This window comes from Diabrotica virgifera, chromosome 8 (genome assembly GCF_917563875.1).
Source record: "Diabrotica virgifera virgifera chromosome 8, PGI_DIABVI_V3a".
NCBI classification, from domain to species: domain Eukaryota; kingdom Metazoa; phylum Arthropoda; class Insecta; order Coleoptera; family Chrysomelidae; genus Diabrotica; species Diabrotica virgifera.
The window spans coordinates 129,884,867-129,897,850 of record NC_065450.1 but is presented as its reverse complement, the minus strand read 5'-3'; the positions used below and the strand labels follow the sequence as shown (position 1 = coordinate 129,897,850).

The window sequence follows — 12,984 nt, the reverse complement described above, 5'->3', positions numbered from 1 at the left end:
CCAGAAAAGCCAACCTCTTCCCCCACTAGCTCATTTTCTCGTTCAGAACCTTTCAAATCAAGAACCTCGGCTAATTCATCACAAAACTCCAATCAAGCCTGGCAATCCAGTGCATCGCAAAACTTTCAAAATATTGATACCTTTTCTTCAAATGACTTTTTAAACTCATGCCTAAATTTTATTAGTAATACATCATCAGAAAACTTAAATTTACTTAAAAACCATTTATTTTCCCGATTAAACGTAGAGTCCTATATGGACCAAGAGGATAAATCTGATTCTGATTTTAATTAATTAAACATATCAAATCACATAATCATGAATTCAAAAAAGAAATTAAAAATTATTCAGTGGAATATTAGAAGTATTAAATCAAACAGGGAAAACATAACGAACTTAATTTTCAAAGAAGACCCTGACATAATTGCTATTAATGAAACTTGGCTTAAACAAGATTTTAATTTTTCTTTGAAGTATTATAATGTTGTCAGACAGGACAGAGATGACGGATATGGTGGAGTAGCTACTTGTATCAAGAAATCTATTATTTTTTCTACAATTCAGAAGTACAACTCAGACCAAATCCAATACATAACAACAAAAATTGGTAACTTATACATAATAAACATTTACTCCAATACAAATAATGCCATAACTCTTCCTTTCTTGAGCTCAACAATAGAAAACATACCTACAGAAAACTTAATTATACTAGGTGATCTGAACTCTCACCATCCCCTATGGGATAAATGTCCTACCAATAAGGGAGGAAAAAATATTTATGATTTTATTTTTGATAAAGAATTAATTATCCTAAATGATGGGTCAGCAACATTGTTTCAACCTCCTAATAATAATCTTAGCGCTGTAGATCTAGCCATAGCAAGTAATAATATGGCTCTATGTTCTACTTGGGGTGTCATACAAGATTGTGGAAATAGCAACCATTTCCCCACCTTTGTCATAATAAACAACTGTGAGTTTAACAAAAATGATAGCATCTATACACAAACATACAAAATGAGAAATATTAAAAGAGCAGACTGGTATACATTCCACACTGGGATGATAACAGGAATGCTTGATTTACCGGTAAACTCTAATTACAATGAGTTTTTGGAGGTAGTTAATCAAGTAGCAGATAACTCAATTCCCTATAAAAACTGTAGAACACAGGGTAAACCTTCAAATCCGTGGTGGGATGAAGAATGTTCACTTTGGATTAAAAGCCGCAAACAGGCAATTCAAAACTTTAAACAATCTGTTTCCTTAGAGAACTATATAAACGCTAAACGTATAATCGCCCAAACTAAACAAAACCTCAGAATTAAAAAAAGAAATAAATTCATAAACTTTTGTGAATCATTAAATAAGGAATCTAACACTACTTATGTCTGGAACAAAGTTAAAAAATTCTCAAATAACAAAAATTACGGCCAGACATTTCATAACCCCGCAGATAACATTAAAACAGAAATTCTACAGAACATGTCTGCAGTTTTTATTGATCCAAATTTTGAGCTTGACGATATAAACGAGCAAGTTTCCCCTTTCACAATCTGGGAACTTAACAATGCTGTAAATAATAAAAAAAATTCGGCACCAGGTATGGACGACATTCCTTACCTTATGATAAAACATCTACCACTACAAGCTAAACATTTTCTGTTGAATATCTACAATAATTGTCTAAATGGTGACAACCTGCCTGAAGATTGGAAAAACCATAATGTTATAAATATCTTAAAGCCACACAAAAATCCACTCTTGGCCAGTAGTTTCAGACCAATAGTTTTATCCTCATGTGTGCTTAAAACATTAGAAATATTAATCAAGAATCGCCTAGATTGGTCCTTAGAACATAACTGTTCATTCACCAACCATCAGACAGGTTTTAGAAAAGGAAGAGGCACTGCTGACAACTTGACCCTCCTTCATTCCACAATTGTGGAAGCCTTTGAATCCTCCCAATCGGTTTTGGCCATCTTTCTTGATATCAAAGCAGCATATGATAATGTCAATATATACAAACTTTATAGCAAACTAAAACTTCGAAATATTCCATCTGCAATAAATAATATTGTGTTCAAAATTTTACAGAACAGACTTTTATATTCAAGATCTAATGATGGTGACTTTTTGGGACCTTTCATGGCAACTAAGGGGCTACCTCAAGGTTCTCCCTTAAGTACCATTTTGTTTAATATTTATATAGCAGAATTGTTTTGTATTAGCAATAATGAAGTTAAAATATGTGGATATGCAGACGACTTGGTTTTGTATATTAAGGGATATGATATCCAAAGCATGGTAAGTAAAATAAACAAAGAATTGGAAAACACATTACACTGGCTTGCAGAACATGACTTGTCCTTATCCAAAGACAAATGTGAAGCTGTATGGTTCACAAAGGGTAGGCGAAGAGATAATCTAACAGAAATCAAAATCAACAACACAACCATTCCTCTAAAAAATGAAGTGAAATTTCTAGGCATAATTTTTCATAAGCATCTATCATGGGACTTACATGTTGACAATATTATACTCAAGGCAAAGAAAAATATTAACATCCTACGTGCAATATGTAGAGTCTGGTGGGGAGCTGACCCACGAACACTCCTAATGGTTTTTAATGCCTTGATCAGATCTCACCTCGATTATGGTTCCTTCCTATTCAACCCAATATCACAAAAATGCAACAACAAACTCAATGCAGTATTTTTTGAGGGACTTAAGATATGTTTGGGGTGCATGAAGTCTACACCAAATTTGGCAATCTTGGCAGAGTCTGCCCAAATGGACCTAGAACATAGAAGATTATTGTTAGCCTCTAAATTTTTAAGTAAAATCATCATTATTGAGAATCATCCCATAATATTACTCCTAATTGAAATACGTAAAAGACTTATAAACAATCCTAATTTTTATACAAGGCATAATGTACCATACTTGGTTTCGGCATTAGAATTTTTTTTTCCATATTTTAAAAAAATATACAAAAGCCCAAATTTTTCATGCTATGAATTAGACTATGATACACTAATGAATCCACTTCCAATTCTAAATTGTAATATCAAAAAATATGACCCGATGATTAAAGAAAAATTCCTTATGACTACTGAACAATATGGGAAAGACCATACCTTTATATATACTGATGCCTCAAAAAACAAAGAAAGGGTAGGTTTTGGGATATGCATCCCGAGTATTGATTATAATTTCTCCTCAAGACTTTCTGGAGCTCTAAGCATAAGCAAAGCAGAGAGTATAGCAATACATCAAGCGGTGGAAGTCGCAACTACAAAACATCTAAAGAAAGCTATAATATTTTCTGATTCGCTCAATGCAATAACCAATATTAAAACATGTAACATATCTGCTTCAGCAGATATAAGGGCCCTAAAAACAAAGAAACTTATATCTTCAGCCAATGAGAATGGTACCAAAATTCTCCTTTCCTGGATACCTGGACACTCCAATATATTTGGTAACACCCAGGCTGACATACTGGCAAAAATAGGAAGAGACCTGAATGTACCCATGGAAGTACAACTGAATTCCCAGGATGCCCTATCAATCATCAGAGGAAAAATTACAAAAGAGTACCAAGAAAAATGGAAATCTTTAGTCCAGAAGAAGACTTCGCAATACAAAACAATTCAAGACTTCTTTCCTACAAAACCTTGGTATTCAAATTTTCCATATAGAAATAGAAGACACACTACCACCATCATTAGAATGCGCACAGGCCATTGTTTAACAAAACAACATCTGTATAAAATGAATATAAAAGATAATCCTTTTTGTGAATGTGGTCGTCTCGAGGATCTAAACCACATCTTTTTTGAATGCCCGATTAATGTGATTCCTAATTTTGATATATACACAAAATTTATTTCCATGAACTTCAAAACACGCACCGCTCTCTATATACAATATTCTAAGTTCTTTAACGGAAGAATCAGTCAATGTAATTATGCGTTTTCTTGCAATTAACCAAATAAGCTTATAAACTGCAATGCGTTTTCTAGCAATTAACAAAATAAGCTTACAAATTGCAAGGCTCAACTGTTTATATGTATCCGTGTTATATTATGTTGCTATTTGTCATTTAATTTATGTTTTAATTTTTAATCATACTGAACCTGACCCAATTAATCTCATTTAATTATAATCATCACACCTCATCAAAAGCTTCCTTACAAGAACATAGTCAGCGATTTTGGTATGGCTTAGAGCCAGACTACGTCAAGATCGCTTATAAATCGTGCTGGTAATCGCCTTGCAGCGAAACCAAAAACAAAAAAAAGAAGAAGAAAGAAGTTTATATAGGCAACACAAATTACACGCCGCTAATCCTCGGCTCGGTATCTAGACTCGAGTACAACGCACTGTGCCAACAACTGACTTGCTAGATGCTTATCCAGTTATTGGTGTTGAAGAAAGTCTTGCTCGTTAGTGATCCCAGGGTACCGTACATTAAATAATGTTTATGTATAATATTGACCGGCGCGATTGATTTTGAAAAGGCCTTTGATAAAGTTCGCCATGAAAAAATGCTACATATTCTCAAAACTACCGGTCTGGACGGTAGGGACATTAGAATAATCGCAAATTTGTATTGGGGCCAGGCTGCATGTATTAGGGTTGCGAATCAGTGCTCTGAAGAAGTAAAAATCAAGCGCGGAGTTCGACAAGGCTGTATATTGTCACCAATGTTGTTTAATCTTTACGCTGAAACAATCTTAAATGAAGTCTTGGAAAACGCAAAAGAGGGAATACTCATTAATGGTATGCTTATGAACAATATCAGATACGCAGATGACACCTTGTTGCTGACTGGATCAATTGAACATCTTCAAGCGTTATTGAATCGAATGGTGGCATTCTGCGCGATATATGGACTCAAACTCAACGCAAGAAAAACAAAGTTTATGGTTATTAGTAAACAGGCACCCGTAAATAATAATAACTATAACGTAACAATCGGTAATGACTCAATTGAACGAGTAAGTAATCTTGTATATCTGGGTACTCATATTAATGAAAGCTGGAACCCTAGTACAGAAATAAAAAGTAGAATTGCCAAAGCAAGAACAAGTTTTATGAAATTTAAGAAAATCCTGTGCAGTCATGATCTAAATTTGGAACTTCGCATAAGAATGGTCCGATGTTATATATTCCCAGTACTACTTTACGGGGTTGAAGCATGGACACTGACAGAATCGCTTTTAAAAAACCTAGAAGCATTTGAAATGTGGGTCTACCGCCGTATTCTGAAGATCAGTTGGGTAGAAAGAGTCACAAACGAAAGGGTTTTGCAACGTTTGAATAAAAGTTGCGAAGTAGTGAACACGGTTAAAAGGCGCAAATTGGAATACTTTGGTCATATAATGCGTCACCCAGAAAAATATGACATACTTCACCTTGTCATGCAAGGTAAAATAATGGGAAAAAGAAGTGTGGGCCGCCGTACAACTTCTTGGCTTAAAAACCTACGCCAATGGTTTGGGAAAACTAGCACTGAACTATTTCGTGCGGCTGTAAATAAGACAATGATTGTTAATATGCTGCACAACATGAGAGCCAACGATCGACAAGCGGTCTCGGCACCTTAAGAAGAAGAATAATAAAAAACAACCTGCAACCTTTCTGTCTACCTCAAACGTTCTATAATTTTTTTATAAAAAAATTAGATGATAGTTATTCCTTTTCTCATGATCATCTTTCAGTGCGTCACAGTTTTTCGATTTCTTTCTAACGCATTAAATTGTATATGACAGAAAAAAAGGCACGTCGGTGATTACTTTGGTAATTATTCTAGTTCGGTGATTATTCTATTCTAGTTGTCGATAGATGGCGCCATAATAAAAAAATATTTTTTTTTAATTAGATAATAATATTACAAATATAATCTGTATAATTTATAAGACTATACAAATCAAAGAAAATACCATTTTATAAATGCAAGAAACATATTTGATTTGTTTTTATTCCAAATTGAAAATAAAATGTGACAACTGTCAGATTTAACTAAAATGTCATGTTAGAATAAATGTCATAAATGTGTATCATCACGGACTTACCCTTTTTTCTATCATTTGTTACGCACTGAAAAATGCTCATGAAAAGGACAATATCTACCTACTTATACGTGTATTTTATAAATAGCTATTAAAAAAATAGATTTTTTGTAGATCCTAAAAAATACACGTGATATAGGGGCGGGGGGGGGGTAAGTCTTAAACCTCACCATGTATCACCAATGGGGAGGGGGGGTTAAAAAATGCCAAAAAAAACATCACGTGATTAATGGACGGCCCCTTGGCCTAATCGTATTAAACAAGTACAAGAAGAAATTAAACCCTATTTCAAATACAGAGATGAACTAACTTTAGTAGAAGATTTAATATTTAAAGGCCAAACTTTAGTAGTACCAAAAAACAATTAGAAAGGAAATTTTGGAAAAACTGCACTATAGTCACATTGGTGTGAGAAGAAGTATCGATAAAGCGAACCTATCCTTTTTTTGGCCTCACATGAACAACCAAATAAAGGACATGATTTTAAACTGTAACATATATGTCAAACTTTTCAAAATTCACAAAAGCCTGAACCCATGATTCCTCATTCATACGAAAAAAAAACCATGGTATAAAGTAGGTTGTGATTTATTTCATTTTGAAAACAGTGTATTTTTAATAGCTTGTGATTATTATTCAAAATTTTTTGAGATTGTTGATTTAAATAAAAACTTAACAAGTGAAAATGTAATACTAGCACTTAAAACAATATTTTCCAGGCAAGGCATTCCTGTAGAACTAATGACAGATAATAGTCCAGAATTTTCAAGTAATATATTTAAAGAATTCACGAAAAACTGGAATTTTACTCATATAACTAGATCACCGAGATATCCACAATCCAATGGATTCGCGGAAAGGCAAATTCAAACAATTAAAAAAACTTTACAGAAATGCGCTGCCGAAAACAAGGACATATATTTAGCGTTATTAGATTTAAGAAATACTCCCTTAAATAATAGTGACACTCCTGCAAGAATTCTAATGAATAGGGACCTTAGGGACCGAATGCCAAATGATAAAACTAAACAATTCAACACATCCAAATATGATAAATTTTTAGAAGATAATAAATACAAACAAAAAATTAATTTTGATAAAAAAGGTGTTAAAGAACTTCCTGATTTGCAAATCAATTCCAGGGTTAAAGTACAAATCAAACCGGGTGACAATTTCTGGCATTCGGGAAAAATTTTACAAAAAGTTAATATTAGATCATATAGAATAAAGCTATCTAATGGTACACAAATAGTAAGAAACAGAAAATTCATTAGAATTCTTAATACTAGTCAAGAGAAGTCGGCAGAGTATCCTAAAAACGATTTGTTTATAGATAGGAATAAAACCCAGAGTTACAGTTATATACCAATTGCTAAAAATTCTGTAAATCCAAATCCCAGATTCGGTAACTCAAATCTGGAACTTCCCTCAACCTCGACAGCTACTACTGATTACTCAGAGACTGAAAGTGTTTATTAAGTAGTGATGTTGGGGGAGAGGAAGGAAATACAAAATATACTCGTAGTGGTAGACCTTCTCGTATACCTTCGTACTTGAAAGAATATATGATGTAGTTGTAATATGTTTAATCTGGGTTGTGTTTTCTGTTCATGTGAACTTTTATTTTGTTTGTTAGACTTAGACTTAGGAAGAGTAGGCAATACATTCACCATATGTTGGAAAGTAGTATTGCCTGCTATTTATATAGTTGGTAGAAGCATAAGAACACAGTTTATAACCTAACAATGGAGTATCATTAACTTTACAGACTGTATATTATAATGGTAATATTATTAAATTGTTTTCTGGCAAAATTTAATAAGTTACGTAAAAAATTTTCCGACTGCGCGGATTTGAAGCGAGCCGGGCGATTTGCAAAATTCGGCCGCTAGCAAAAGCACCGATTTTAAAAATAATTTTTAATAATTAAATGTAATTATATTTTATAATAATTTTTATTTTAAGATAATTTTAGTCTTTCTTTAGTTTAGTCAATGACTGTAAAATAATTTCTTAAGGTGATACAGTATAGCGATCAACAGGTAGCCAAAACGCGTTCCAAGATTGCGGCTGTAATTTTGAATATTTTTTCGAGATATTTGGCACACGTATTCGTAATATAATAAAGAATCGCGGTACAGAGCCCAATTTGGAAAATATATTAATATGTGGAAATTACTCTGTAATTAAATACAATATTAAAAAAACGAGCCTGTACCGCCATTAAGAAGAACAAAAAAATACACTTTCTTTAAATAAACTTTTTTATCCGATGCCTAGATTTTGTGTCATTTTGGAACTACTAATGAAATAAAAAATTTTAGTAGTTCCAAAATGACACAAAATCTAGGCATAGGATAAAAAATTTATTTAAAGAAAGTGTATTTTTTTGTTCTTCTTAATGGCGGTACAGGCTCGTTTTTTTAATATTGTATTTAATTACAGAGTAATTTCCACATATTAATATATTTTTCAAATTGGGCTCTGTACCGCCATTCTTTATTATATTACGAATACGTGTGCCAAATATCTCGAAAAAATATTCAAAATTACAGCCGCAATCTTGGAACGCGTTTTCGATACCTGTTAATTGTTATAAATACTTAAGAAAAAAAAAATACAATTATCTCGTCTTCAGTTGGTTGTGGAAAATTTTTTTTAAATCTTCGTTTTTGCCTTCAGCAACAATAATCTGTAAGTTAGAAACTCATATAGGATGTACAGGACCGCTTCAGCTCTAAATGTTTATAACGAAATTTGCCTTCTTATTTTCAAACCCAAAAATTAGAGGTTTAAAAATGTTTTATGCATTTATTTACATCAGAATATAAAAATATAACTCTTTAGGAGATTGGATGTTTCACCAACTCTCTACGATTTTTTTAAAGTTATAACCTTCGACATTTGACCTCTTGGGATAAACAATTATAATATCTAAGCAACAAATTTGTTAATCTGGCTTTACAATTTTTTTATGTTTGGAATTGAAAGATCTTCATTTTAAAGCTTTAAAAAATCAAATAAAATTATTTGTACAATAAATAATGCAATTGTAAAAAACGGCCATTTTGGACCTTTCGCAGACTGTTTTGCAATAACCAATTAACCAAATTAAACTTACCGTACCTCAAATTGTAGGTTTTTTAATTTACTACAACTTTCTATTAAAAAGTTTTTCTCTAAAATCAATATCCTAAGCTGCAAAATTAAAAATCATTAAAAATTGCAAATTTAACAAATGAAAATCGCAATAAAAAAAAGCGCACAATATTTTTGGTTACATTTTAGTATAAGTTATTCCTGGCATCGTCCTTTACAACACCTGATAGGTTTCAAAAATTCCTGAATTATATCCTGAAATCGACCTATTTTTCACCCACAGCCGGGGGTATTATTTAAATAAGGAAATCTTCATAATATGAAGATTTTTTAAACTGGCCGTTAGTACAGGTGGCCGATTTTGACAGGTGACCGATAACACAGGTTTTACTGTATTTACATGGCCTAAAAAGAATACTGAATTCTACTGATTTTTGAAAGCAAAACTACTGAAAAAGTAAAAACTGACCTGGCAACCCTGCATGCAGCGACGGTCTTTAAATGACAGTTAAACAGTGACAGATGTCAACCGATAAACAAAAACAAATAAATTAGAGGTTAAAGTTGATTGAAAATTGAAATATTGAAAATTATAAATTAGATTCTTGTTTCCAGACACTATACACTGGAAATTCCAGTCCAGATTGTTTATGGTTTGTGCAAAAATGGAAGTTGGCTCGGATGTAACCTTTTGCAATGAAATATCTATGATGATGTTTGGATTTGGTGACAGTCATAAACCAAACCCAGAAACTGTGAGGCTTGTGGAAAGCATAGTACTAAAACAATTGAGAACAATTATTCAAGCAGCTCTGAAATACTCAGAGGGAGAAACCTTAAAGGGACATGAATTAGTCTTTTTAATGAGACATAATAAACACAAAATGAGAAGATTCGTAAAATATTTAATTAACAAACAAAATCAAAAACAACTGTTCAAAAGTGAAATCGACTCAAATCTGGAAGAATCATCCAAAAATGTATTACTGGAGTTCATTGAAAGAATTGATGAAACTGAAGAATTTACAAATTTAACAGAATTAGATGAAATCAAACATGAGAGACAATTAAGAGCTGATAGAATATCACAAGCTTTAGATGAGAAAAAATATCTCGAGTTTTGTAAGGCACGATGCTCATCCTTTTACAGCAAAGGTACATCTCATAGGAGTTTGGATAAATTAAGACAGTGGGTTGATCCAAGAAAGGAAATTACGTTTAAAGATGATGCCCTGGATGTTTTAGCTTACTATGCATACCAAACTGTAGCTGAAATAACTGATTATGCACTTTTAGTTAGAATGGATGCAAAATGTGGAACTGACCCATTGAATCATTTAACAGGTTCGTATTATACAGCCACCATGTTTACTGGAAAACATAGGTTTGAAGAAAGAAATCCAGATTACAGCAAAGTTTATATGAGCCAGCAGGCTATTAGTGTTAATGAAATTAAAGAAGTAATGAGAAGAGTTTGTACTCCACAAGTAGGAAGGTTAAATTTTGGAGGAAAATTACCTGAAACTCAACATTTATTTGCACTGTAACTGAACTTGCCTTTTTATGAAACAATGAATGTAGTCACATTATGTAAATATAGATGTAATATTTATTTTATTAACTTAAACAATTATTAAATATTTATGCTTCTACTGAAATAATATATTATATTTATTTACTAGATATGTACCTATATATGACTTTTCCTTTGATGAATTGAGGGTTGAGAACCATAGGGTTCCAAGCAACGTTTTGTACAAAATCGGTTTTTGTAAAGGATTATATTTTACACTTTTTGTACGGACGGCATACATGTGATGGCTCGCATGTATGCAATTGGATATATGAATTTCTAAGATGAAAATTAATTTCAGTTCAGAGTATAAGTCTTAACTCATTACATCCACACTCAACTTACGTGCAACTAATTGTGCAGCTAATGGTGCAGCTGTAATGGGTGGGCAACACAATGGTTAAAGATAAGTATCAAGATGCAATTTTTGTTCGTTGTTATGCCTAGTGATGTGAGGCGAGATGCGAGCCCAAGCGAATATTCACGAACATTGGAAAGTTTCCGAGATAATCCGCCTATAAAAAAATGGAAATTGTCTCCTTACTGTGAATATTCCTGGAAACTTTCAATGGAAAATTCTCGAGAATATTTCAGAGAACTTTTGAGAATATTTCGAAGGGTCTTTTGGACATAGTCAGTGACGTAATTTGAATTTACATGGAAGTAGCGCTATTTAATTCACACGGCCGGTGAACCTATACCATAAGCAAGTACAAAAGGAACATTGTTTTGAACATTACATTCATTATTTTTATACTAAAAATGCCTAAAGCTATATGTACTAAAATTAAAATAAAGATGCACTAGAAATAAACAAACTAAGACACTTTGAATGTTACGAGGAGTACTCTCGAATCATGATTTACAACATATAAACTTTGCAAATCATGATTTGTGATTTACAATTATAACATACATTGTAAATCCTGATTTACATCTTTATTGTGATTGTAGTATAGGTATAATGCATGGGAATATTTCAAAAGTGAAATAGTAAATAAAAAAATGAATGTCGACTCGATTCGAGTCGACGTTCATTTCACTTATTCCCCATTAGAGGGTGTTCTAACCATACTACGGTATAAAAAGTTTTATTTTGTACCGAGAACTACGGAAGTTTTGGTTTAAATTTGTCTTCTTGCATAGCCTCATTGACAACAGGTATACCTAGAAATAGCGTTAGTATCGGGGGATGGCAGGAGACAGATTTAAATCAAAATGAAACTGTATATTTTCTATTTTAAATAAATAAAAACAAAAAATTCAAAACTACAATCAAGTTATATCATTAAAACTTCCTGTAAAATCTAGATGGGGTTCAATCCTTAATTGTATAAATAACCTTATTGCATCTAAAAGTGCTTTACTGATGCTTATGCTCATAGATGGAGAAAATTTAAAACGTTCACAGAATGTTAAAACTAACCACATATTAATTTACACGACTAATTTTATAATTTAAAGTTTCAATTTACACGACTTAACATAGTTTAGCAGAATCCTAAAGATTGACGGTTTGTTCAAAGCTAGTAAGTTCATCAGATTATATGGTACCCCAGGCTGTGGGTGAAAAATAGGTCAATTTCAGAAATTTTTGAAACTTATCAGGTGTTGTAAAGGACAATGCCAGGAATAACTTCTACTAAAATGTAACCAAAAATATTGTGCGCTTTTTTTTATTGCAATTTTCATTTGTTAAATTTGCAATTTTTAAAGATTTTTAATTTTGCAGCTTAGGATATTGATTTTAGAGAAAAACTTTTTAATAGAAAGTTGTAGTAAATTAAAAAACCTACAATTTGAGCCATGTTAAGTTTAATTTCGTTTATTGGTTATTGCAAAACAGCCTGCAAAAGGTCCAAAATGGCCGTTTTTTACAATTGCATTATTTATTGTACAAATATTTTTTTTTATTTTTTAAAGCTTTAAAATGAAGATCTTTCAATTCCAAACATAAAAAAATGTATAGCCAGATTAACGAATTTGTTGCTTAGATATTATAAATTGTTCATCCCAAGAGGTCAAATGTCGAAGGCTATAACTTAAAAAAAATCGTAGAGAGTTGATGAAACATCCAATCTCCTTCTAAAGAGTTATATTTTCATATTCTGGTGTAAATAAATGCGTAAAACTCTAATTTTTGGGTTTGAAAATAAGGGGGCAAATTTCGTTATAAACATTTAGAGCTGAAGCGGCCCTGTACATCCTATGAGTTTTTAACTTACAGAT

General features: G+C 32.1%; 1 protein-coding gene across 1 annotated transcript; it reads left to right on the top strand.

The window, feature by feature from the left end:
* The first annotated feature begins 9,706 nt into the window (after positions 1–9,706).
* On the top strand, positions 9,707–10,865 carry LOC126889361 (transcription initiation protein SPT3 homolog). The gene has a single exon (XM_050657606.1). The coding sequence runs from the start codon at positions 9,833–9,835 to the stop codon at positions 10,727–10,729; it is 897 nt and encodes a 298-aa protein (XP_050513563.1). The 5' UTR covers positions 9,707–9,832; the 3' UTR covers positions 10,730–10,865.
* The last annotated feature ends 2,119 nt before the right edge of the window (positions 10,866–12,984 follow it).

Excerpts from the sequence above, each read along its gene's own strand:
- LOC126889361 (XM_050657606.1), top strand. The coding sequence starts at position 9,833 with ATGGTTTGTGCAAAAATGGAAGTTGGCTCGGATGTAACCTTTTGCAAT.